General features: G+C 46.6%; 1 protein-coding gene across 2 annotated transcripts; it reads left to right on the top strand.

The window, feature by feature from the left end:
- The first annotated feature begins 712 nt into the window (after positions 1 to 712).
- On the top strand, positions 713 to 27,326 carry LOC307217659 (BPI fold-containing family B member 4-like). 2 transcript variants are annotated; one of them, XM_079979315.1, is made up of 16 exons: positions 713 to 836; positions 1,035 to 1,166; positions 4,881 to 5,421; positions 7,477 to 7,581; positions 9,250 to 9,393; positions 10,450 to 10,510; positions 10,872 to 10,932; positions 13,040 to 13,131; positions 15,866 to 16,078; positions 19,805 to 19,858; positions 21,126 to 21,296; positions 22,552 to 22,619; positions 22,948 to 22,990; positions 23,731 to 23,794; positions 26,123 to 26,199; positions 26,976 to 27,326. In XM_079979315.1, the coding sequence occupies exons 2-16, from the start codon at positions 1,055 to 1,057 to the stop codon at positions 26,997 to 26,999; spliced, it is 1,830 nt and encodes a 609-aa protein (XP_079835441.1). In that variant the 5' UTR covers positions 713 to 836; positions 1,035 to 1,054; the 3' UTR covers positions 27,000 to 27,326. The 2 variants fall into 2 exon arrangements, with proteins under 2 accessions (XP_079835441.1, XP_079835442.1); XM_079979316.1 differs by having other exon boundaries at positions 1,032 to 1,166.

Genomic DNA, 27,326 nt, shown 5'->3' with positions numbered 1-27,326 from the left:
GCGTGCTTTGGTTTCTGACCATTTTGGAAGTCGAACAGACTTCCGGAACGGACTCTGTTCGACTTCCAAGGTACAGACTGTACTCTGAATATAAAGCAGTGTGAGGGTTGAGTTCCTTCCAACTCTACCATTAAATGATTCTATGAGACTTGGAGCACCGGAACTGTCTTCCTAATCTCCATAATCAGCAGTGCCATCAGGGCATAAATTGGGCACAGAAGTCCCCACCTGGAGAATGAGTAGGAGGCCTCTAAGCACAGCAGCGTTGACTTACCAAATTCCAAAGTAAGTGAAATAAAACTCCTGACCTTACAAAGACAAGAACAAGACCATTAAGTCCAAAGTCTTAAATTACCCAAATGTGCCACTGTCCACAATGAGATCTATCTAGATAAGCCCTGAAAGGCGATAACTATTTGCCTGCCCTGTGCGAAGCAGAAAGAGATTGCAGAAACGAGAATCCCTGTGGGCTGAGAGACGGTTCCTCCTCCATCGTTCCTGCCAAACGCGAAGAAGGACATCCTGGAACCTGGAGTGAGGGCACTTGATCCCTCTTGCTTAACTCCTGTTCCAGATTTGCAAATAATTATTTTTACTGGAATATGGCAAACCGCATACTGAGCCCGTTATCTCCACGTTCCTGGCGCTGGTTTCATGCCCGCCCCGCCGCTCGCCGCTGATATAAATGGCCTTTGCCACCTCTGCTTTTTCAGAGCCAGGAGAAGGCAAGAGCGAAGAGGCAATGGGCAACACCAAACACTCTCCGTGATCGAGAATTGGCAGAAGCAGGGCTGATTTCTCTCCTTTAGCCCTTAGTTTCAGAAAGGTGCACTCAGGTAACTCAGATCTGGTCTGCAAGAACACCCTCTGCAGAGTTTAACCAATTTGCCTTTTAATTAGTTTATTTTGTAAATAAATAAATAAATAAATAAATAAATAAATAAATAAATAAATTATGCACCGCTTGCTTGTAAACAACAACAACCCTCAAAGTGGGTTGCAAGAAAGGTAAAACAATGAAATTATCTCAGCAGGTGTGGCAGCTTCAGCCAAGATGTTATCCGTCTGGTGTGCTGCCATCTTCAGCTGCCTGCTGATGCGATCAGAGAGTCAGCTGCTTCCAACAGATGCTGTCATCCGGGTCAATAAGGGAGTATTGCATAACGGTAAGTCTATCCATGCTAGGATTGGAATGGACCTCACAGACCAAGGTCCACCAGTTTATCTCCTACCCTAAGAAATTCTGGATGTGCAAATATCCTAAGAAAAGTGTTGACCTTACTAAGGTTTCCAAAATTCCTTGGCTGCATTACCTGAGCCAGAATTGCCAGTATTTAGTGTAAGGTTTCACTTTGGGTGAGTTTTGCGGTCACTCTAAGGAGCACCACCTGGGTCGACTTCCAGGCTGCCGTGAAGCCACGTGGCAGATTCAGAGCATTCAGGAGCCTGCAAAACGACGAACCTCAAAGGGTTCAGACAAGAGTGAGCAAAGGCCTAGAGGCAGCGTTGGCTGAATGTGGGCCAAAAACTGAATGCAGACAAGACAGAGGTGTTCTGTGTTTTTGTTTGTTTATAAAAAATATTTATATGTTGCTATACAGTCATACCTCGGGTTGAATGTGCTTCAGGTTGAGCGCTTTTGGGTTGCGCTCCGTGGCAACCCGGAAGTAACAGAGCGCATTACTTCCGGGTTTTGCCGCTCGCGCAGACGCTCAAAATGATGTCATGCAGATGCGCGGAAGCGGCAAAACTCGACCCGCGCACGCGCAGATGTGCTGTCACGTCTTACGTTCTATTCAGGATGCAAACGGGGCTCCGGAATGGATCCTGTTCACATCCTGAGGTACCACTGTATTGCCGAAACGTATAGAAGAGGTTTTTAACAGTAAAAAGAGGACAAAACCATACAATAAAAGCACAAGAAGTTAAAAACAGCAAAGTTAAGAAAACAAAAACCAGTAATCCACTCTTAATTGCCTGCCTGGGCTTGGCGGAACAGAAAAGTTGTCAGCAGGCAGTTAAAAGGTGGCACAGAAGGAGCCTGGTGAATCTCTAGTGGCAGAGAGTTCCGCAGCCCTGGGCTGATGACGCTAAAGGCTCGGTTTCTCATTGTTGACAAACGAGCCTCACTAGGGATGCTCCTGCCATAACAGAAAAAAAAAGCAAAATACAAATTCAAATTACATCCTCTCATTAACTTGTTTCTTGGACCTCCTCACACCTCCCTTTTTGTATTCTAATTTATTCATTATTTCAGCAAATTCTTCCCATACTTCTCAATTTTTATTTAAATAATTTATCTTAACAATCTGTCTCTATTTAGCATTAATTTCATTAACCTTATCTTACCTTCAAAACCATAGAATTTCAAAATTTAAACCATATTTATATTTAACTCCTTCAAACCTTTGTACTAAAGCCAATTAATTCCTTTCCAGCACATTCTGATATTTCATTAGTATCACACTAAATGCAAAAATAAAAAGATATATAAAAAGAAGTTCTCTTCTAATTTTATCCAACGTCCCTTCTTCCTGGTTTCGGGTTATGTCAGTCCTTTCTACCCATTACATCATGTCCATCAATCTGGTGTTCTGATGTCCGAGGCTCTCAGGTCTCTTCTATGCCTCCTCTGCAGGTTTTCTTGTTCTTGTTTGTGGTTACACAGCTCCTTGTCCCTTCTTGGATTCTTTCGTAGCTTCTTCCCTTTCTCCTTGGGGAGTGGGTCTCCGGGGGATTCCATACAGTAATAATCTCCATTTTCTTTCATCAGGTTATTCCATTCCCCACAATCCCACTCCCCTATGTTAATTTTGTAATCCAAAAGGTAGTTGTTCCAGAAGTAATTAACTTGTTTCACAGTCTCACCAGAGCTAAGAACTTCCTTAACTCCAGAGACTTGCAGACACTCTCCAAATTCAATCTTCCAATGTTGCAGCTTTTGGTCATGTAAGACTTTGGATCTCTCCCTTTGTATCTTTTGAGGTACAATCACGGCCTCTCCCATCTTCATCTGCCCTTGGACTTGCTTTATTGAGTCAAATTCCTGAGTTAGTTGTTGTGAAGTTTCTTTGTCTTCGTTTCCTGTCAGTTCATATTTACTGGCTACAGCAGTCATAAAATCCAACTTTCCATTCATCAAGTTCATTTTCTCGTGCAACTGCTGCAGCATAGCATTTACTTTGCCAAGGGCAGAGGGTAAAACTTCCTCTCTGCTCATTTCTGTTCAAGGTCAAGTATCTGGTCCCATGCTGATTTTCACAGCTGTTATGTCTCCCTGTGAACTGCAGTAAAGAAACTAACAAGCTCCCTCTAGGGGGACACAGTTTCTATTTAACGTCCATCTTTAAAATGTATCCAACAAAAGGAAATTTACTTTCGATTTTCAAATACTTTGTTTCCTTACAATACAAAAAGCAGAAAGCAGCATTGAAGTTAATTTGTTTCTCTTTTATTTCTATTTGTCAAAAGTGTTCCGTTTTCAATTGATGGGCATCTCCAAAAATTTCTGTCCTGACGTCCCGTCCCCAGGTTTGGGACGATGGAAACTTATATTCCTTTGCTCTCTCTGCAGGATTAGGCGGTCAAAGTTTCTTCCCCCCTTTTCTCCTGCTGTCAAGAGGGTTTTGATAGTTATAGGTGCAGGAAATTTCAATCTTAAAATCAATTTTCCAGGCTATTTAGCTTGTACGATCTTTGCTTCAATCTATCTACAAAAGGCGGAAGGCGGACTTCCTGTTTAAACCTTCCCGCTTTGTTGCCTAATTCACAAATTTTCTTGCTCAAATCTTCCGTTTTTACTCACGGGTACTTGTTTAGAGTCCAATTGTCATCAGGAAAAAGTCAGCGCTCTCCGGCGATGGCTGTGTGGCTTCCCTCCATGAAAGTAGCAATCGGTTCGCTGCACCGCGCTGCTCACCCCGCTCCGCTCCGGAGCCCCAAAAAGGGGTTTCCCCGCGAGTAGGGGAGGCACTCTTGGTGCTCTGCCGAATCCCACGTTCCCAGGCTTCTCCGCCTGGGATTTCTAGCGGGCCCCCGTCTTCGCCACGACGGGAAGACCCAGTTTCCACGGAGCCCCTTCCTCCAATCGGAGGAACTCCGCCATTCGCCGATGGCGCTAACCCGGAAGTCCTGATAAGTTGCTAGTTCTCAAGCATATACAGAAGCTCTGTTGGGATGCTTCCAAAGAAACGGGGGCAACTGGCAGGCCCCTAGGTGGCTCCAGCCCAGCGGCCGGTAGCCGGAAGATCTCTGGTCCTTGGATGTAACTGCGATTTGAGCTTCAGAAGCTGAGATACGCAAGCCAGCTGAGTAAAAAAAAAACCTCTTCGCAACAGAAGGGCAGATAGAGGCTGTGTAAAGCATATTTACAAGCAGTTTATTTTAGGACAAACAAAACATGTCTGCTCTCCTTCATGTCCAACAAGAAGCATAAGCAAAAGCTATACACAAAACGGAAGTTCCCAGCAAGCTGTGCTGGAGTGTAAACAGGCATGTGGCATACAACAATTCCACACGTCTGTTAAGGTGGAACGGAATATCGTAACAAGCTCTCTCCCCCCCCCCCCAAAGTCAAGGGAAGCAAAGCCCACCCCATCTCTGCTGAATTATAATGTGCTCTTCTCTCTTCCTTAGCATGTCATGCAAGCCACTATTTTGAATAATGCTGTTTTTGTAGGGCAGGGGGCCCTGGAGCCGAGTTTATGGAACCAATGTGGGGGGAGTTTGGGAGCCCCTAATCTAACCCGTCGAGCTCTGCCCTTTGCAACCCAGCCAGCCTGTGCCGTTCGTGGAAGAGCTTCCCTCGCAACACGGCAGGGAAACCCTCCGTATCCACCGTGCTGCCTGTCCTGACCTCTTTTTCCCACTTGCTTCCACAGCCGTCTCCAGCTCAATGGCGCAGAGCAACGCCCTCCAAGGAGCCATGAGAGAACTTCCAGTCGGAGGCGGTGGCGGCGGGGACGGTGGCTTGCTGGGCGGAGTCCTTGGTGGCGGTGGCGGAGGGGGTCTCCTGGGAGGTGTCACTGGGGGCTTACTTGGAGGAGGTGGCGGTGGCGGCCTTCTGGGAGGCGTCCTTGGTGGTGGCGGCGGTGGGGGTCTCCTGGGTGGGGTCACCGGAGGCTTGCTTGGTGGCGGAGGAGGTGGTGGTGACCCTGTGGGGGTGCAAGCTGCCTATGCTGCCCCTCCGGTTCCTGGGGGCAATGGCGGCGCTGGCAGTGGTCCGGGTGCCAGTGGGCTGCTCGCTCCGGGAGGTCTGCTGGGCAGCGGAGGTCTGCTTGGCACTGCAGGGATTCTGGGCGGCGGTGGCGGGCTCCTGGGCAACGGGGGCCTCCTGGGCAACGGAGGGCTTCTTGGAGGCGGAGGCGTGCTTGGCATCCTGGGAGAAGGAGGCTTACTCAGCACCGTCCAGGGACTCACAGGGTAAGCAGGAGAGTTGTAATCCTCGCAACAATTAATCGGCGGCTTGTACAGGGTGGCTACATGGGAACAGGGCCTTTTCTGCAGTGGCTCCCGGTTTGGGGAATCCTCTTCCCAGGCAGAGCCCCATGCTGCCAGAGTTATATATCTTTAGGTGCCTCTGTAACCAGGCCTTTGTCCCTTAACTATCTGTGGCCTTTTAGAAGTGGGTAGGATGTTTGCAGTGTATTGCCCACCCTGGTTTTAGTTTATCTGTGGCTGGATCTACACGCATGGTTTTTAACACTAAGAAAAAGTTAAGGAATGGTTCTGATAACCATATAGCCACATGGCGTTCTGCTCTTCGACGTTATTAAAATGTGTCACCAGAGGGCACTGCAGAGCACCCAGAAACCAGCGAGGCAGAGGGGAGAAAGCAAAAGAGAATGTTTCCTGTTTTGATGTTTTAGAACGATATTCCTACTACCGTTCTCATAACGTTTAAAAGGTGAGTGTAGATCCAGCCTATGTGGCGGGTTTGTTAGTTTGTAAGTAGCTTTGTGTTGCCTTGGGCAAGGTAAATCAACTGACAAATACTAATACTACTACTACTAATAATAATACTACAGTATGTGAGTCACCCTGCTAAAGTCACAGGAAAGTCACACTATATCAATCAAGGTAGTGGCAGCGAATGTGGTGTGGCCACATTTGGAATATTGGGTACAGTTCTGGTTGCCTCAGCTCAAAAAGGATATGTGCCACCAACTTGGATGTCTTTAAACAAGGACAAGTGAAATTCATGGTGGAGAGAGTGATCAAAGGCTACTAGCCACAGCTGGAACCAGCAATGCTTCTGAATACCAGTTGCTGGAAATTGCAGGAGGGAAGAGGGATCCTGTGCTTGGATCCTGCTTCTGGGTTTCACATAAGAAGCATCTGATTGGCCACAGTGAGAGCAGGATGATGGACGAGGTGGGACCCCTTGGGCCTGATCCAGCAGGCAGCTCTTCTTCCGTTCTCATCTTCTAGTAAAATATTGTCTACACCAGTAGTTCCCAAGCCTTTCTTCCTACGGACCACTTTCAAATTATTGAGGGTCTTGGAGGAGCACCTAATCTAAGCTGACTGGCTGTCAGTGGCTCCTGCATAGCCATGTTGACTGCAGACTGCCTCCAGCGTGAGAGGAGAGCTGAATGACCCTCAAGGCCGGTTTCTGGGTACCACTAGCAGGAGTTGACCTGCTACTCCAAGCCCTACCTGTAATAATAATAATAATAATAATAATAATAATAATAATAATAACAATAATAACAACTTTTTTATTTATACCCCACCCTCCCCAGCCAGAGCCGGGCTAAGGGTGGCTAACACCAATAAAATCACAGTAAAAACATAATAGGGGAACCAAATTTAAAATACAGGTTAAAATGCAATTTAAAATGCAGCCTCATTTTAAAGTAGCCGATAAATCAAGACCACAAGGGGAGGGAAACATAAGGGTCAGACCGAGTCCAAACCAAAGGCCAGGCGGAACAGCTCTGTCTTGCAGGCCCTGCGGAAAGATGTCAAGTCCCACAGGGCCCTGGTCTCTTGTGACAGAGCGTTCCACCAAGTCGGGGCCAGTACTGAAAAGGCCCTGGCCCTAGTTGAGACCAGTCTAACCTCCTTGAGGCTTGGGACCTCCAAAGTGTTGTCATTTGTGGACCTTAAGGTCCTCCGTGGGACATACCAGGAGAGGCGGTCCCGTGGGTACGAGGGTCCTAGGCCGCATAGGACTTTAAAGGTCAAAACCAACACCTTAAACCTGACCCTGGACTCCACCGGGAGCCAGTACAGTTGATAAAGCACTGGATTTGAGCTTCCTGGAAGCACCTAGGGAAACAGGATGCTCATCTAGAGGAGCATTTGGTCTGATCCAGTAGGGTCTTCTCCTTGCATGCTTACAATTAGGAGGTAAAACCTTTTTCTGATCTCCAGTCCAAATGTGTCCACATCCATTTTTTTAGAGAGTGGTTCTCGTAGGGCATAAGAGAGAGCTTTGTCCGGATGACCTCACTGCCTGCTTCTTCCTTGTAGGCTACGAATTGTGGAGCTGACCCTTCCCAGGATCAACCTAAGACTCTTGCCTGGAATTGGAGTCCACTTGGATTTATATACCAGGGTAGCGCTCAACGGTAAGAGGTAAGCAGAGCAACTTGACCCATGCACTTCAATGCACATGTTTCTGGCAGCTTCCTGGCTCTGGCTGAGGTTAATTATTATTATTATTATTATTATTATTATTATTATTATTATTATTTATTTGTACCCCACCCATCTGGCTGGGTCTCCCCAGCCACTCCGGGAGGCTTCCAACAAAGATTAAAAATACATTAAAATGTCACACATTAAAAACTTCCCTGAAGTTTTCTAAATATCAGGTAGTTGTTTATCTCTTTGACATCTGCTGGGAGGGCATTCCTCAGGGCGGGTGCCACCACCAAGAAGGCCCTCTGCCAGGTTCCCTGTAGCTTTGCTTCTTGCAGTGAGGGAACCGCCAGAAGGCCCTCGGTGCTGGACCTCAGTGTCCGGGCTGAATGATGGGGGTGGAGACACTCCTTCTTCTAACCATTACTGCAGAGGATTTTGTTTGCCCAAAGGCTCCCTAGTTTCTTAACCATATGGTGCAGGAAGGTGGAGATGCACAATACCAGCTGCTCTTTAGGCTGGCCAGAGGTTTACACTGGGCTGCTTGCACTCCTCCGGCCTCCAGCTCTTGAGTTGTGCTGGTCTCCATTCTGGACTCGCTTTCAGGAGCTAGGAGAAAGAATGACTCTGAATATAGCAGTTTGGGGGGAGCAACCATGGGAGTGGGTAATTTCAGGAAGACCTGGCAGTGGGCTTCCTGAATGCATCTGTTGTTGGCCAGTGAGGGAAACAGGATTCTTATGGCCTGATCCAGTAGCTGGGCTCTTCTTCTGTTCTTCTGTTAGCTACAGTACAGAAAAGGGTCAATTTACACTCCACACAATGAGCTTTAGGTATTTACTAGTAGACTTGTACCCAGTGTTGCTTGGAAATTATAAGAACAAACAAACCTCAGTGGTTAAAATCAGTGCAATTTTGAAAGGTTTGATCTGCCATCTTGATTCAAGCTGGCACTCATTTGTATTCAAGCACAGAAGAAAACCTGCGCCTTGATCTGAGGAACCACCATGATAAATTCGGTTATGATATCTTACGAAGTGTCAGCTTTTCGCAATATATAGTAGGTTAGTTTAGAAACCCCCGGAGCAATCCACGAATCAAATTGTCAAACACATAACAGAATGTAACATAAAAATCATCTTCAACCTTGAAACAGCAAGTTGGAACAATTCCATATAGACTGTTTTCCCGTTTTCCTCAGCCTAATTGGCAATAACCTCAAAGGCTGAGTGAAAAATAATGTCCTCAATAGCCACAATATGTCCACAATATTTGTGGTGACTGATGGATCTCCAGAGGCAAAGAGTTTCACACGAGGGGAAGGCAACAGAAAAGGCCTTTGACCGGCTTGCTGGTCCTTGACCTTCACCTAGTGGTGTCATCCCAAGCAGACCTCCCTCCAATGAAAAAGCTTCGACTGGCTCATTCATCTTACAGATGTGGGAAGTGCAACCTCCTCCCAACAACTAAAAAGCAGCCTTCCCTGACCTAGTGCCCTCCAGATGTTTTGAACCACAGCTGCTTCAGTCAGCATGGCTGTATGATGATAGGGATGGTGGGAGATGTCATCCAAAACCTTTGGAGGACCCCAGGATGGGGAAGGCTATTAAAAGCATCATGCAAAGAAATTTCACCAGACTCTCTCTTTTCGTTCCAATGCAGCCTCCTTGGGTTCCTTGACATCGCAGTGGAGGTGAACCTCACAGCCATTGTCCGCCTGACCATGGATGGCACCGGCTACCCCAAGCTGGTGATCGACCATTGTGACACCCTTCTTGGAGGCATTAAAGTCAGGCTCCTTAGAGGGTGAGCTGCACCCATCAGGCCAACCTGACGTCTTATGGGGTTGGGGATGGAGCGACTCCCCTTATTTATTCCAGGGATGAGGTTGGTGGGCCAGATCCTGATTTCCCCTTATGTCCCCTGGGTGGGTGTTATCTACTGAGTTGAAGAGGATCCAGAATGCAGCAGTCTGATTGGTCTTAGAACAATAGGATTCAGAATGCAGCAGTCTGATTGGTCTTAGAACAATAGGATTCAGAATGCAGCAGTCTGATTGGTCCTGGAACAATAGGAGACACAATGCAGCAGTCTGATTGGTCCTAGAACAATAGGAGACAGAATGCAGCAGTCTGATTGGTTCTAGCACTATAGGAGACAGAATGCAGCAGTCTGATTGGTCCTAGAACAATAGGATTCAGAATGCAGCAGTCTGATTGGTCCTAGAACAATAGGATTCAGAATGCAGCAGTCTGATTGGTCCTAGAACAATAGGATTCAGAATGCAGCAGTCTGATTGGTCCTAGAACAATAGGATCCAGAATGCAACAGTCTGATTGGTCCACAGGAGCCACCCAATCCAGCTCCAGGTGGAAGTGAATCCACAACCTGATTGGCCTACAGGAGAATCCCGGAATTAGCCAGTCACGTGGGGCCCCTTGTGTAAATAATGTAAATAAAGCAGACATTTTGGGGAACTTCCATTCCTCCTCACCACTATGAGCTGAATAAAGACCATGAAATCCACTCTCGACTCTGAGTATATTTCGGTCACTTTGACGCAGTAGCGGATGAAGCACTCCCCTTTGCATACTGGCTTTAAACTCAAGCTGGTTTGCAAAGGAAAAAGTTCCCTTTGCCCATGCTTAGGGGTATTCGAGAATTTCGGTAACACTCTTGCAGTTTTCATGCCCATCTGTGTTCAGGACTGAAAATCAGTCAAGCAAATTCGTTGGTTTTCATTCACACCTTGCTTGTTTTTAAGACTGCAGACAATACTTAATTAATTACTTTTTTTTTTTTTACACTGTTTGGGTGGTTTTTTGGTGGATAATTTTTTCCTTTCTCTCCCCCACCCCCCAGCCTACTCCCTATTGTGGATAATTTATTGGCACGTGTCCTTAACAAGCTCCTTCCAGAACTGGTAAGTGATCAGCCGGGGCAGGTTTCATCCAATGTGCAATGGGATCTGGCTCAGGAAATGCATTAGGATAGAAATATGCTTGTAGAAATCCAATGTAGTTCCTGGCTTGGGGAGCAAACTCTGTCCTTGTGGGATAAGTCTTTGATGTCTGGAGAAATGAGATGAATAAAGACAGCTGTAAGATGCACGTATTAAATTTTGGAAAATGCATAAATAAAAATAATAAAAAAGAGATAGTCTTTGATGAAACTTAAAAGGAGGAAGAAAAAAAATAACTGTGAGCACAATTGCTTTGCATGTATTACAATTTGATTCCTGACATTTTGCCACAAATGTCTCATTAGAACATTGAATTTTTCAGCTGTGTCCAGTCCTAGACATCACCCTGGGCCTAGTGAACGATCAGCTGGGACTTGTGAACTGTAAGTTTCTCTTGTTTTTCCTTCTGTCTTCCCATTCTTTCATATGGATGATCTCACTGCATCTTCCCATACCCTCCAACATTTCTCCAACGAAAATAGGGACGTCCCATTCCATAATGCTATTTTTACTATTTATACCCCACACATCTGACTGGGTTGCCCCAGCCCCTCTGGGCAGCTTCCAACATATATAAAGACACAATAAAACATTAAACATTAAAAACAACAACCCCACTTCCCTGTACAGGATTGCCTTCAGACGGCTCAGAAGTCGAATAACTCTATACCCTCCGACATTTCTCCAATGAAAATAGGGACGTCCTATGGAAAAGCGGGACATTCTGGGGTCAAATCAGAAACTGGGACGGCTTCTCTAAATAAGAGACGTCCCTGGAAAATAGGGGCGCTTGGAGGGTCTGCCTTCCATCCCCAAAACAGACTCAATGCTGTTCTCCAAAGTGAATGACCAAACATTTTCCTTCCCTGCTCACGGGATGGTGATGATAATATTTGAGGGCTGAATTGCAACTGAGCTATCTGTTTTGAGTGAGGCGTTCCCAGAATTCCTTGAGTTTTTTGGAGAGAGAGAATTTCCTTGGTCTGAATTCTAGAGCTACGCAACTGATGGCGCCGGATCTTGCAGCCTTTTTTGTGTGTGGGGATTTGGGCTTTGGCCAAGTCAGGTGGAGAAACAGCACTGTGCAGGATTGAACCATCCTGACTGTAATAATAATAATAATAATAATAATAATAATAATAATAATAATAAATTTATTTATACCCTGCCCTTCCTGGTTCAAAAAACCGGGCTCAGGGCAGCTAACAACAAATTTAAAACACTTAATTGATGCAACAAAAACCAGCATAAAATACGGTATAAAATATGAATAACAATAAATTTAGAATTCAAAAATCAATTTAGGGGGAAATCCATCCAATAAACATTAGATGGCTAAATTAGTCCTATTTGGGCCAGCGAGGAGACCATGGGAGAATTAGCTGTGGGATCCCAGAGCGGGTAATCGTCATAAAAAGGGGAGGGGGAGGGAAGGAAGGGGAATAAAAGATCAGGCTAAGTTCAGATTGAAAGCCAGGCAGAATAGCTCTGTCTTACAGGCCCTGTGGAAGGAAGTTAAATCCTGCAGGGTCCTGGTCTCATGGGACAGAGCATTCCACCAGGTCGGAGCCATCACTGAGAAGACCCTGGCTCTGGTGGAGGATAGTCTGACTTCCTTAGGGCCCGGGATCTCTAAACTATGATTATTCATGGACCTTAAGGCTCTCCGTGGGGCAGACCAGGAGAGGCGGTCCCGTAGGTATGTGGGTCTTAGGCTGCGTAGGGCTTTAAAGGTCAAAACCAGCACCTTAAACCTGACCCTGTACTCCACTGGGAGCCAGTGCAGCTGGTAAAGCACTGGATGAATGTGATCCCGCAGCAAGGACCCCGTAAGGAGTCTCGCCGCAGCTTTCTGCACCCGCTGGAGTTTCTGGGTCAGCTTCAAGGGCAGCCCCACGTAGAGCGAGTTACAATAATCAAGCCTGGAGGTGACCATCGCGTGGATCACTGTGACCAAATAATGGGAGAGGTGGAGGAAGAAGAGGAACTACCAGGAGGCTGACAGCTGACAGACACAGCGTCTTTAGAAAGCATTCCAGACCACCACCATCTCCGCTCCCAGAACCCGGCGAGCCTTGAAAGTAGGAGAGCAAAGGCTCAGAAGCAAAGTGCCCTCAGACCACCCGTGGAGGAGATGGTGATGAATAAGGAAGTGGGAGGAAAATGGGGTGGACAACACCATTATTACAAGAGGCTGTGTTCCAAGCCTCTCTCCGTAAATATTGAATAAAATGCAGGTGGTCAGAACTTTTCCTTGTCTTATCCGTTCCTAGCAACCTGCAGTGCAGGTTATTTCCTCTGCCGCCTGACAGCCCACCACCTTCCCAGGGGTGTCTATTCCACTGTCAAGCAGCTCTTGCCATCAGAAAGTTCTTCCTAATGTCACGTCAGAATACCCTGATTATGAGAAGCCTGGGGAGCTATTGACAATCCAAAGCATGAGAAATCCTAAATTCTTCCTCCTTCCCTTCCCTTTCTCTTTCCTCCCAGCTCTGGTCCCTCTGGGTATATTGGGAAGTGTCCAGTACACTGTCTCCAGCCTTCCACTCGTGACGGGACATTTCCTGGAAATTGATTTGAATGTAAGTCCAAGTTGAGATGGATCTTGAGGTGGGGTGGCCCTTGCGTGGATTGGCTCGGACTCCGCAAAGTCACCTGCTTTGCTTGGCTGTGAGTCTTGGCCAACTTCCCCCATGGGAGTGGACTTTGAATCTGGCTCTCCTTGCTCTGCTTTTATTGAACTCACCGGAGAAGATGACAATGGGTCCTTCGTCCTATTAGTTTCCTCTGTCACTGTTTGCAAAACACAGTCATACCTCATGGTTTGCTTCAGGTAGAGCATTTTCAGGTTGCATCCCACGGTGGCCTGGAAGTAACGGAACGGGTTACTTCCGGGTTTCGCCGCTTGCGCATGAGCAGACGCGCAAAATGACGTCACGTGCAAGCGCAGAAGCGGCAAATCGCAACCCGCGCATGAGCAGATGTGCAGGCGCAGGTTTTGTTCTATTCAGGTTGTGAACAGGCCTCCAGAATGGATCCCATTCGCAACCAGAGGTACCACTGTATCAGGCAATGGATAGGAACACCAGGGAACATGGATGCATTGGGTGTCATGAGCCAAAGACTAAGGCAGAGAGTCTCAAACTTTCAGTCTTGCTAAATGAAAGCCACGACCCTGTCTCAGCTCTCATGAATCCCAGGGTATGTTTCAGAGCCTTGATCCTGGAGAAGCACAGAACATGGATGGTGGCTTAAGGGCAAGGTGCGAGTACCAGGTCCTTCTTCCTCAGAGTCTCAGATAAAATTTTGCAGTTGTTGTTTCAAGTGTCAGAAAAGATTTGCAGATGATGCCCAGCTACACTGGATTATGAAAACTCAAAACAAAAAATTCCTTCCAGTAGCACCTTAAAGACCAACTAAGTTAGTTCTAGGTATGAGCTTTCGTGTGCATGCACACTTCTTCAGGCCCTGCGGAAAGATGTCAAGTCCCGCAGGGCCCTGGTCTCTTATGACAGAATGTTCCACCAGATCGGGGCCACGGCCAAAAAGGCCCTGGCTCTGGTTGAGGCCCGTCTGATCTCCCTGTGGCTCAGGACCTCCAAGATGTTTTTGTTTGAAGACCGTAAGGTCCTCCGCGGGACATACCAGGAGAGGCGGTCCCGTAGGTACGAGGGTCCTAGGCTGTATAGGGCTTTAAACAAGGAGGTGGGGAGTGTTGGGGAGGCCATTCCTTCTTTCACTTCCAGGTGTGTGTGTGTGTGAGAGAGAAGCTTTGTGTCTCTTTTTTCTTCCTTTCCTTCCTCCAAGGAGAGAGCAAAGCTTTCTTTCTCTCCCCTGAGGATGGAGAGAGGGAAATCTAAGCACAAAGGTGGAAGGGAAGGAAGGAAGTCAATGGGATTCACACAGTGCGAAGTTCCTCAAGGTTTGGGAACCCGATGCCCTAAACCCATCTGCCTATTTCCGGGTGGAAATCTTCTCTATTCCTGTTTTGCAGCATGCTTTTGGGGGGGGGGAGAAGTGATAGCAAATGGTGCATATGTTTTGTTGTGTGTGTGTGTGTGTGTGTGTGTGTGTGTGTGTGTACAGGCACCGATGAAGAAAGTAGGGCCAGGTCCACAAGCAGACAGAGGGGTGGAGGGAATGAAAACCAAGATAAAGCCATTGAAGCCCTAACTCCAGGTTTCAAAACTTTTGTTATCTGTGCACAAAGCGGTCAGGTATGGACCTGTGGAGGTCAGCAGAGGACAAAAGGAAAGCAGAAAACGTGGATGTTCAGGTGCGGTGAGGATGAGCCCTAGGAAAGGGGTGTGATAAGCAGTTCTTTGCCTAGCACTTCAAGTCACAGATCTCCTTCTAGGCTGGCTCTGGACAAATTTGTGACACCTCGGCCGGTTGCATTGCCTGAGGACAGAGAATGTCCCAGCCTGGGATGCAGCTGTTTATTCCATGCAGTTGCATGGCATCTTTTGCCCTTTTGCAAAGGATAACGGAATAATCTCCCCCTTAAGTAAGAACATAAGGATAGCCTGTTGGATCAGGCCAATGGCCAATCTAGTCTAGAGTCCTGTTCTCACAGTAGCCAACCAGATGCCCATTATGGGAAACTCACGAGGAGGACCCACGGGCAAGAGCAAATTTCTCCTCTCCTGTGGTGTTCAGAAGCATCGCTGCCTTCAACTGTGGAGGGCAGAGCAGAGCCATTGTGGTTAGTAGCCAAAGACAGTGCAAGACTTCACTTGCACCCCAAGAAATTTAGCAGCTCTGGGCAAAAAGCCTGGGTTGACTGTGGAGATGAGCCAGGCTGGGAAATTTCACATCCAGGCCTTCAGCTGCCAGGATTATTAGACTAGTGTTTCCTCCCACCTTCCTTAAAAAGGTAAGGGGACCCCTGACCGTTAGGTCCAGTCGTGGCTGACTCTGGGGTTGCGGCGCTCATCTCGCTCTATTGGCCGAGGGAGCCGGCGTACAGCTTCCGGGTCATGTGGCCAGCATGACTAAGCCGCTTCTGGCGAACCAGAGCAGCGCACGGAAACGCCATTTACCTATTTATCTACTTGCACTTTGACGTGCTTTCGAACTGCTAGGTTGGCAGGAGCAGGGACCGAGCAATGGGAGCTCACCCCATTGCGGGGTTTCGAACCGCCAACCTTCTGATCGGCAAGTCCTAGGCTCTGTGGTTTAACCCACAGCGCCACCTGTGTCCCTGCCACCTTCCTTAGATGACCTTGAAAACCTCCTCAAAGCTAGGATTCCATCACCATCACGCACGCAGAAAAATGGGACCGCCTGCCTCACATCCTTGTTCCTTCCCTCTAGACTGTGGTTGGGCAGGTGGCCGGACCCCTCCTCAACTACCCGCTGGGCAAGCCGGAAGCTCCCCCCATGCCGCCAAGGGTGCCTATGCCCCCCATGCCCCCCATGGCCGACACAACCAACTCCCAGCTGGGGCTCTCGGTGAACTTCCTCAGCTCCGTCGTGGCTGTTCTGCAGAAGCAAGAGGCCCTCAACATCGACATCTCGGATGGGATGGTGAGTTGGGAAGCGGATGCTGGGGGGGGGGGGCCGCATCTCTTGGCACCTCCCAGCCAGGGTGGGAAACTGAAGGCACAGGGGGTGAAATCTACTCAGAGTCGAGAGTGGATTTCGTGCTTTTTATTCAGCTCATAGTGGTGAGGAGGAATGGAAGTTCCCCCAGAATGTCTGCTTTATATACATTATTTACACAATGGGCCCCATGTGATTGGCTAATTCTGGGGTTGTCCTGCAGGCCAATCAGGTCACGGATTCACTTCCACCTGGAGTTGGATTGGGTGGCTCCTGTGGACCAATCAGACAGCTGCATTCTGGAGCCTATTGTTCTAGGACCAATCAGACTGCTGCATTCTGGATCCTATTGTTCTAGGACCAATCAGACTGCTGCATTCTGGATCCTATTGTTCTAGGACCAATCAGACTGCTGCCTTTTGGATCCTATTCAACTCAGTACATAACAGGGGGGAATTCAGAAAATTTAGAACCTTGTTTTCCAAATTCGCCTGCCTCAAATTTGCCAAGTGCCAGATCTTTGCTTTTGGTTAGGTAGTTGCAAGGCAAGGCACTCTGCAGTGTGGAAATCTACTTCTCATTTTAATGTGAAGCTACTTAGTACTCCCCAAAACAGTATGTGAACTGGAGCACACCATTCCTTTGAAATTCACCTTTGCTCTAATTTTGGGGAGCACAAAAAGTGCAGCAAGAGTTGGTGTTGTGTACTGGTTAGAGTGTCATACTAGTACCTGGGAGACCGGAGTTCAAATCCCCGTTTGGCCGTGAAGCCCAATTGGTGTAACCTTGAGCCAGTCGATGCCTCTCAGCCTAACGTCCCTCTCTGGGAAGTTGTGGGGATTACAGGAGGTGGAGGAGAACCACGTATTATGTCTTTAGCTCCTCAGAGAAAAATGTGGGGTGCAGGTACTACTACTAATAATAATAATAATAATATAGATGCATTCTATTGCGTGGACAGGCGGAGTCCCCAGATCCCGAGTGGTCCCCCCCGTCATGTGGAATAACGACTCTAGACAACGTGCTATGGGATTAAATTGGGCACAACTTTATTAAATTTCAAATGTGGGTAGACCTTGGATCAGGCATTGGGCGTTCTCCCTCCCCAGTCCCCAGCCGGGGACCTAGGGAGCATCAGGGTTATCCAGTGTGTGTGGGGGGGATGGGCCGGCTCTGGAGAACATATGTTCAAGCAGAGATAGCCGCCCCCGTTACGCCGCCGCAGGGGAGAGCAATGACGACCTTTCGGCGTACGGCCAAAGCCTCCCTTCAAAAACCCCTTTAACGGGGAACCCTGGTATCGCCGCCGCAAAGAGGAAGATGGACTAAAGGATTCCGCCCAAGGCCTGATACCGCCAAAGTTGTGACGTTTTGCTACGGGAAAGGCGAAACCTGCCAATGCAGGGGAATTCTTTTCTGGCCCTTTAACAGCGACCTTATCGTAGCAGCGCCCGCATACCTGTGGAGAGGTTAACCTGCAAAACCTATGAAGAAAAGTTAACCTGCAAAAGAAGACATTAACTGAGGGTGGGTAGGGTGGGAGAAGCTCTGGAGCCAAGTGAGGATTAACAAGTAAGATCCACCCTCTATTGTGTGGGCAGGTAATCCCTCCCCTTACCTGGCCTGGTTTCCCTGGCAACGCTTCCCCCAGGTGGGATTGGACAACTCACTGGGGTTAGGCGGGGACCTCCAGGTATCCCACCTGAGGGAAGGCAAAGCCTATGCTGATGGGGCCACTCCAGATCCAGGGCTGCACGCGTCCACGCAAAAGGCGCCCCCCGTTTTAAGTGGGGAGCGGTCATTAGGGGAAGCTGTGCATGAAAAGGTAGAGGTTTGTGAACACAGCACACTCAAATCCATCGTATTAAATAAAATTGCTTGCAAAAAATGTGTATCTGAAGCAAAACTGCATGCTGAGCTATGTACATATATTAATGGAAATATACACTAAACGCTGGTGAATTTTGTGTGATCGTTCTTTTAAATGCAAACTCCTGCAGAACTGTGGGGAACTAAACCTGAGTTGGGAAAAATGGAAACAAAAATATATATGACAGATCGGTCCATCTTTTGCACTCTTTGTGAGTCCAAAAGCCCTCTCCTCTTTGCAGGATATTGAGGTTTCTCCCTGGCAAATAACTCCAGAGCCTGAGGGTAATTCTTGGCAAGGCTGTGTCCCCATTGAGCCCCATGTGGCTGAGGAATAACTAAATGTAAGAAGAGCTGGCTGCTGAATCAGGCCAACAGCCCGTCTAGTTTAGCATCCTGTTCTCACCTCTATGGGAAGCCCACAAGCAGCAGGACTCGAACCCAAGACCCCCCCTTCCCTCCTGTGGTTTTCCAGCAACTGGGATTCAGAAGCACTGGTGCCTCCAGCTGTGGAGGGCAGAGCAGAGACAACCTGGCTAGTGAAAGTGAAGGGACCCCTGACCATTAGGTCCAGTCGTGGCTGACTCTGGGGTTGCGGCGCTCATCTTGCCTTACTGGCCGAGGGAGCCGGCGTACAGCTTCCGGGTCATGCGGCCAGCAGGACTAAGCCGCTTCAGGCGAACCAGAGCAGCGCACGGAAACACCGTTCACCTTCCTGCCAGAGCGGTATCTATTTATCTACTTGCACTTTGACGTGCTTTCAAACTGCTAGGTTGGCAGGAGCTAGAACTGAGCAATGGGAGCTCACCTGTCGCGGGGATTCGAACCGCCGACCTTCTGATCGGCAAGTCCTAGGCTCTGTTGTTTAACCCATAGCACCACCTGCATCTCACTTGGCTAGTAGCCATTGATAATAATAATAATAATAATAATAATAATAATAATAGTAATAGTAATTTTTATTTATTCCCCACCCTCCCTGGCCAGAGCCTGGCTCAGGGCAGCTAACACCAGTAAAATTACAATAAAAACATAAGGGGGGGGGGAACAATTTAAAATACAGGTTAAAAATACAATTTAAACTGCAGCCTCGTTTTAATAGTAGCCCATAGATCAAGACCACAAGGAGAGGGCAACATAAGGGTCAGACTGAGTCCAAGCCAAAGGCCAGGCGGAACAGCGCCATCTTGCAGGCCCTGCGGAAAGATGTCAAGTCCCACAGGGCCCTGGTCTCTTGTGACAGAGCATTCCACCAAGTCGGGGCCAGTACTGAAAAGGCCCTGGCCCTAGTTGAGACCAATCTAACCTCCTTGAGGCTCGGGACCTCCAAAGTGTTGTCATTTGTGGACCTTAAGGTCCTCTGTGGGGCATACCAGGAGAGGCAGTCTCGTAGGTACGAGGGTCCTAGGCCGCATAGGGCTTGAAAGGTCAAAACCAGCACCTTCAACCTGACCCTGTACTCCACCGGGAGCCAGTGCAGTTGGTAAAGCACTGGATGAATGTGACCCCGCAGCAAGGACCCCATATGGAGCCTCGCCGCGGCATTCTGCACCCACTGGAGTTTTTGGGTCAGCCTCAAGGGCAGCCCCGTGTAGAGCGAGTTACAATAATCAAGCCTGGAGGTGACTGTCGCATGGATCACAGTGGCCAGATAGCTCTCTTCTCCTTTGTGAATTTGTCCCGTTCTCTTTGGAAGCTGTCCACCTTAGTCACCATCACTGCCTCCAGTGGCAGGGAGTTCCATAGTTTAACGGTGCGCTGCATGAAGTAAAATAACTAGCAAAGAACCAGGGAGTCTGTATTATCATTTGCCCATTTTCTTTTCCTCTTCTTTCTCCCCAGTTCCCCGAGCTTCCTCCTCTGACGACATCGACTCTCGGGGCCTTGATTCCTTCGGTGAGTCCACACAATTGATGCTGTGCTGCCTGGATCTGAGCTCTGCTTCAGCTTAGTTTTACCTGCACAAGTGAACTTTTGAATTGAAATATACTCGGACTCGAGTGTGGATTTCATGCTCTTTATTCAGCTCATAGTGGTGAGGAGGAATGGAAGTTCCCCCATAATGTCTGCTTTATATACAGTTACAGATAGGTAGCCGTGTTGGTCTGCCATAGTCAAAACAAAATAATATAAAATAAAAAAATTCCTTCCAGTAGCACCTTAAAGACCAACTAAGTTAGTTCTTGGTATGAGCTTAAAAGCTCATACCAAGAACTAACTTAGTTGGTCTTTAAGGTGCTACTGGAAGGAATTTTTTTGCTTTATATACATTATTTACACAATGGGCCCCACATGATTGGCTAATTCCGGGGTTGTCCTGTAGGCCAATCAGGTTGTGGATTCACTTCCACCTGGAGCTGGATTGGGTGGCTTCTGTGGACCAATCATACTGCTGCATTTTGGATCCTATTCAACTCAGTACATAACATGAATCCAAGCAGCCTCAGGTGGAGAAAGCTGTGAAAAGCGCACTGCAATAATTCCATTGGCACCCAGTTAAAAACAACAAGATTCTCCATTGCCTGGTTCCTGCATAAAACATAACAAATAACTGCAAGAGCAAAAGGACTGTTTGCCACTAAGATGCCATTGCAAAAATACCTGTACAGGTATCATAAATTCAAAGAAAACCACAAAGCAAATGCACCCATTAGACCTTTAAAGGTAAAGGTACCCCTGCCCACACGGGCCAGTCTTGACAGACTCTGGGGTTGTGCGCCCATCTCACTTAAGAGGCCAGGGGCCAGCGCTGTCCGGAGACACTTCCGGGTCACGTGGCCAGCGTGACATCGCTGCTCTGGCCAGAGCCAGAGCCAGAGCCAGAGCCGCACACGGAAACGCCGTTTACCTTCCCGCCGGTAAGCGGTCCCTATTTATCTACTTGCACCCGGAGGTGCTTTCGAACTGCTAGGTTGGCAGGCGCTGGGACCGAGCAGCGGGAGCGCACCCCGCCGCAGGGATTCGAACCGCTGACCTTTCGATCGGCAAGTCCTAGGCGCTGAGGCTTTAACCCACAGTGCCACCTGCCCTACATAAATTCTTTCACTTCAGTCTCAAGAGATTTTAAGGGATATCTACAGCACGCTTCCCCAACCCGGTGCCCTCCTGACACAGGTGGGCTATAAACACAACAAGCAAGTAATAAAGCGAACATGGTTTGCAGGTGTTCCAGATGTTCCCAGAGCCGCGCTCCCTCCTTCTGAAGGTGTCGGTCCCTGATGTTCCAACAGTGAAGCTGCAGAAAGACAAGGGCCTGATCCACCTCATGGCCAGCGCTGAAATACTGGCGTCAAAGCCAAATGACGCTCATCAAACTCTCTGCACCCTGGAAATTGTGAGTATCAAGAAATGACGGCATCACTCCTTCCCACTTTCACTCCCTCCCTCTGGAATAGGCTTCCTTTTTTAAAAAAAAATCTTTTTTGTTGTGTTTTACAATACAAATTTAAATTCAAACAATAAACATCATCATCATTTAGGATTCCCTGAATGCTTTGATTCCCCTTTGCCCTTCCATGGTTACTATTTTCAGTCTTTTCCCAGTGCTTCCCTTATTTTCCCTGTTTTTCTTGAATAATCCAATTTTATCTTATTTTTTGGTACGTTACTAATGTTACTCAAGTCCTGCCAAAGTTTTTAGTTCTTTACAGTGTCAGTTTCCCCTATTCCTTCTTAAAAGTTCTTCTCTTCCTGGTTTCTGATTTTCCCCTGTCAATTTTGCCATTTCGGCATAGTCCATCATCTTCATCAGCCATTCATCTCTGGTCAGGACATTATCTTCTTTCCATCTCTGGGCCAGTAGTTGTTTTTCTTCCAAATAATATTTATTAAGTTTTCCAATTTAATAATCCAATAGAAACCACATTAAAACATTCCAATTTGGTTTGGTTTGGCTTGCACTTTCTACTTGCACTTTCAACGTGCTTTCGAACTGCTAGGTTGGCAGGAGCTGGGACCGATTAAAGCACAATAAAACATCAAACATTAGAAACTTCCCTAAACAGGGCTGCCTTCAGATGTCTTCTAAAAGTCAGATAGTTTACCTCCTTGACATCTGCTGGGAGGGCGTTCCAACAGGGCGGGCGCCACCACCGAGAAGGCCCTCGGCCTGGTTGCTTGTAACTTCACATCTCGCAGGGAGGGAGCCGCCAGAAGGCCCTCAGCGCTGGACCTCAGGCTGAACGATGGGGTGGAGTTGCTCCTTCAGGTATACTTGCTTGTCATACATGCTTGTCCCCATGTGGTCCTTACATCAGCTCCACCCCTAGGACCACAACGAACTTCTAAAATATTGCCCAAATTTATATAGGGATACACATTCTGTGTTTCAGGCTCCGGCCGAGGAACTTAGCAGTGCTAGAAACACTATAATTATGGCCATTTGGCAAGTATTTATCTGACACTGGCAGTGTGATATGGACAGATTGAAGATGTGATGGAGCCACCACCGGTGTGGCCCTGTAATCGGAAAGTCAAGTCAGGGAGTGGCTCTGGAGTCATGGTTAGGGGACCCAGACTTTTCTAGGGCTTACGGGGAATCAGGAAGGGCTTGGTTAAGAAACGAACCATTTCCCAATTTTTCACCGCAGGACACAACTTTGCTGGCCTCCTTTTCTGTTGAGGACAACAAACTGAAAATCAGTGTTGCTCTTGAGAAGTAAGTGTGGCATTTCTTAACTTACAGACACTTATATTTTAAGTGCAATATTGGGATTATTTTATTACACGTTTTAATTAGGGATGTTTATATTTCAACATTTGTGGAATCGGTTTTTAAACTTGTAAACTGCTTAGAAGCCTGTTTTGTTTTTAAATGGTTTTTATTAATAAAAACAACACTTGAAGATCTCTCTCCTCATTCCTTCCCTGAATTGTACTTCCTCCCTCCAGAGGGAATGTGGGAAAGTCCATTTGCATCTGATCTCTATTTCCCTCCCTGGAGCCAACTAAGGTTGACTGCTCTCAATTTTCTTCTTTTTCTGCAGGTCACATCTCTCAGTGGCTTCCTCGTCCATTGGGAAATTTGATGTAAGAACATATTATATCTATTTATTTATTCAGAACATTTGTACCCCACTCTGCAGCCAAAAAAGGCTCCCAGAGTGGCTTATGTACAATCAAAACAAGATGGTCCCTAAATCTAAAAAAAGAGAGAAATGAACACGACACAAAAGGAGAAAGGGACAAGGAGGGAAGAGGAAAAATAAAAGCTCAGGCACCAATTTCTAAGCTGTGGTTCCTGATGGGGCTGACTTGTCACTGCAGAGCTGATGGAAAGAACTCTGCTTCCCAGCTCTCCCACATCTCGAAACCACTTATTATTTAAAAATTCCTAAGCAGTATGCAAATATACAACATGAATAAATAAAATAGTATTATAAAAATGGAAACACTACATAAAAACAGTATAACCGGTACAGTGGACGCTCGGGTAGCGAATGTGATCCATACGGGAGGCATGTTCGCAACCCGCAGCGCCGCGTCTGTGCATGCGCGGGTTGCAATTCAGTGCTTCTGCGCATGCGCAAAGCACGATTTAGCACTTCTGCACATGCGCGACTGCCGAAAACCGGAAGTAACCTTTTCCGGTACTTCCGGGTTCCGGTGGGTCCGTAACCTGAAAAAATGCAACCTGAAGTGTCTTGTAACCGGAGGTATGACTGTATATATATTATTTTATTGATGCTATTGCTACAGGTTTCTCGTAGTCTTTGAAGAGAACAATAAACTTATCAACTGAACTGAAATCACTTCTTTTGTTGACGCAGGTCTCCCTCATGGAGGGGTTGGTCAGCAAGATTTTTGATGTTGCGTTCCTTCCCGCTATGAATGGTAAGGACGTTCTACAAAAACCGTGATTTGATATTCCATCAACTTTCTTTCGTGCTGCGTGAAAATTCAGAGCGGAACTCATTGCGTGGCAAGCCATGGGCAGTTCAGACTGTAGTCTTGGCAACATCTTTTGCTCAGAGAGCTGAAATGAGATGGGAGTGGAGTGCAGGGATGTCGCAGGTAGCCTTGATTTTGGATCCCTGGATAAAAATTGCTTTGCTGCAGGGATGGAGAAGAGCCACAGCTCAGTGAAATGAAATAAATAGAGGTGATTGGTTGCGAAATAAAAAATAAAAATGTTGGGGAAATGTAGGTTGTTTCATAGAAGAAGGTTGGACGTGAAAGCGTCCAGCTTAGCAGCAGGTGTAATAGCAATCTGGACAGTATTTTGACAGAGAACAGCCGTGATCATTCGTAAATGTGCAAAGGTCTTTCACTCCCAAGTGGAACACTTATTCCAAGAAATGTTGACAATCTTGTTCTTTTTTATAAATAGGGTAAGGTTACCAGATGTCTCCATTTCCCGGGGACAGTCCCCGGATTTACAAATCAGCCCCCATACAAAATCCTATTGTTCCTTCCAATTTCTCCCATTGTTTTGGATATATTGTAATACTCCAATAATTTGGCAAGCCACTCTGTTTTTGTCGATAATATACCACTTTTCCAATTTTTGGAAAAGGATCTCAAAAGAGAAGATAGACAAGGACTGGAAGGTGTTTAAAGGATATTTGCAAAAAAAAACAGAACTCCTATTAGAATAAACAAGTTCTGTTATAAATACTGAAATACTAAATAAGATGGATAACAATGTGTAACCGAAAAAGAAGTAGAAAGTTGGTTTGAAAGTGTGTGAAAGTAATAGAAGTGGAAAGAAATTGCAATTGAGCAGATTGGGAGTCTAGCACAAGAGTGGGTGGAGGGGGGAGGGATGGTGGTGGGACAAGGAAGTATGTGTGGGATTGAGTGTGGGTATGTATGAATATTTCTAAGGATTGTATGAAATGTATGTTTGCCTGCATATTTGTAATATGTATGCATTAATGTTGAATTATTTTAATAATTTTTTTTTTTAAAAAAAACCCTATCATTCCTACTAAAGTTGAAAAGTGTCCCCGGATTCATTGGAAAAAAATCTGGTAACCTTAAAATAGGGGCAGGTGTGAACCAGAAAGAATGCAAAATAGAGAAATTTGTTCTTGGAAGGCCCAGCTCATATTTGCTACATTTTGGAGACTCTGGTTTCCTCTTCAGGAGAAATCTGAAACTCCCAATTTCTGCAGAAGCCGCTTGCACAAATCTTGCTGCTCATCTGACACCAGGGACAGGCAGCTCCATTCCTACAACCTGCTTTAGGGATCCCACAGAATTCAAAAGCTTTAGATCACTCCTGGAAAAGAAGACTCTCCCATCCCGAAAGATGCTGACCTATTGGTCTTCCCAAATCTTGTTACATTTCTCTTTTGTGGGATGTGAAACACAAGAGCAGTCAAGTACAACATTCCTGGAGTGAACATGTTTACACATGGGGAGGAATGTTTGTCCAGCCAGCAGGTAAACTTCCTGTTTCCTTCTGGGCTGGGACAGACTTCCTCTGCAGGTGACTAGAGGTGGGCGGGGCCTCACCTGTGCAGGTAATGACAAAAGCACAGGGCAGCCATCTCTCTGTGTGTGACTACATGCATCGAAGAAGCAACATCTGCTTAGCCAAAGATGCTCTCTGTCTCCTTATGAGATAGTTTCCAGGTGTATGTTACTTTTCTAAGCGAAGTCTGCCTTCTGGGATCCTATTGTGAACAGAATGGTGTGTGAGTAAACCTTTTTATACTTTTATAGAAGACTGTGTCGTGTCTTATCTTTTATGAGGGAATAAGGGGAAAATACCAGAATAGTTATTATAGAGGCTTTAGTGACCCTGAGTAAATGCATCCGCTGCAAGTTTAAAAAGGGGGATGTTACTCTGCTAAATTGTGACCTTGTTTACACAAGTTGGAAAAGCTATAATCAAACAATATATCCTCTCCTGCATCCATGAACATTCCCACACCTTTGGGATCCCTCGTTCCTTCTCTCCCGGAGGGAATAATCAAATCTGCCTCTTTCTGCAGGTGATATTTTGTGGCAGATATCAGAACAAAACAATATTTATCAAAAAAACAGCTATACTTCCAACATTGTGGGGAAATACCACGGATGCGAACAGCAGAAAATCAGCAGTAAAATTGCATTTGTGAAGCAAGTACAAGATAAATAAGATGAGACAGCCTCGTCGCATATAGTTTCCCCTTCATACTAGAAAACTAATATTTTTCTCCTTTCTGGCTGCAGGTGTGTTAGGTAATGGAGTTCCTCTCCCCAAGTTGCTGAATATAGACTTTGACAATGCTGACATTGATGTCATTGAAGTAAGTGCACCAAATCTGATCATTCCTGGTGGTATTCTGTCACAAGGCTTAATTGTCATGACAGGCTTAAGCTCATTCCCAAAGAAGCATTTGCCACCTGAAGACTTTTAAACTGACTTACTAGCAGAAAGTGCCTGGAGTTCTTTGAGAATTCTTAGAAACCAAAAAGTACAGTTTGGAAATCAGTGGTTAAAATCAGTGGGGCTCTGAAAGATTCAGTCCACCATCTTGCTCCAAAATGGCACCCAATCGTATCAAGACATGGAGAAAATCCTGCTCCTTGATCTCAGGAACCGTCATGCAAATTTCGGTTACGGTTTCTTAAATTTGGTTAAATTTGGGGTTTTGAAAGGTTCCGCCCGCCATCTTGATTCAAAATGGCATCCAGTTATATCCAAACACAGACAAAAATTTGTCCCTTGATGTCAGGAACCATCATGCTGAATTTGGTCACAATGTCTTGAAATATTGCTATATCCTGGATTAGGTCGGCCTTTGCTCTGGTCCAGAGTCTGGGCTCTTTTTGTGTTCTTATGGGAAGAAGTTTTTAATGTGTGACACTTTAATGTATTTTTAATCTTTGTTGGAAGTCGCCCAGAGTAGCTGGGGAAACCCGGTCAGATGGGCGGGGTACAAATAATAAATTTTTTATTATTATTATTATTATTATTATTATTATTATTATTATTATTAATCCACTAACGAGGGCATTAGACCAGAGCTGAGGGGGTCCCAGAAATGAGAACTGAAGCTCTCGGTTTCACCCTTTTTTGCAGGATCTGCTTGTGTTGTCTGCGTGAGTCAAAGAGGAGACCAGAAGGTACTCAGTGGAGCGCAAGGGCAGTCGGAGAAGAGGCCAGCTAGTTCCAGACCAATTTGCCCCACAACATCGTCTTTCAAACTGTACAATGCATTTGAATCAGGCCGGGCTCCTTCCAGGAAAACACAGACTGGGTTTTGAGTGCAGGAGGATTCCAGCAAGACCCTATCACTCACAAGATTGTGGCATTTCCTCCGTTCCCTTCAGCTTTGCCATTTCTGAGAGGGTGCACACACATAAACACACAAACTACATTTCCTGCATTGTTTTAATAAAACGTTTCTCCTTTCCACTGCATTTGGAGTGA

The sequence above is a fragment of the Podarcis cretensis genome (genome assembly GCF_951804945.1).
Source record: "Podarcis cretensis genome assembly, chromosome: 6".
Classification (NCBI taxonomy): Eukaryota; Metazoa; Chordata; class Lepidosauria; order Squamata; family Lacertidae; genus Podarcis; species Podarcis cretensis.
The sequence above is the reverse complement of the archived record's forward strand: the minus strand, read 5'-3'. Positions and strand labels throughout refer to the sequence as shown.

What these genes read in the sequence shown, in the direction of transcription:
- LOC307217659 (XM_079979315.1), top strand. Translation starts at nt 1,055, where the DNA reads ATGTTATCCGTCTGGTGTGCTGCCATCTTCAGCTGCCTGCTGATGCGA. An exon ending in TCGACATCTCGGATGGGATG is followed by an intron (nt 16,079 to 19,804) that starts GTGAGTTGGGAA and finishes CTTTCTCCCCAG; the next exon opens with TTCCCCGAGCTTCCTCCTCT. An exon ending in CGTCCATTGGGAAATTTGAT is followed by an intron (nt 22,991 to 23,730) that starts GTAAGAACATAT and finishes TTGTTGACGCAG; the next exon opens with GTCTCCCTCATGGAGGGGTT.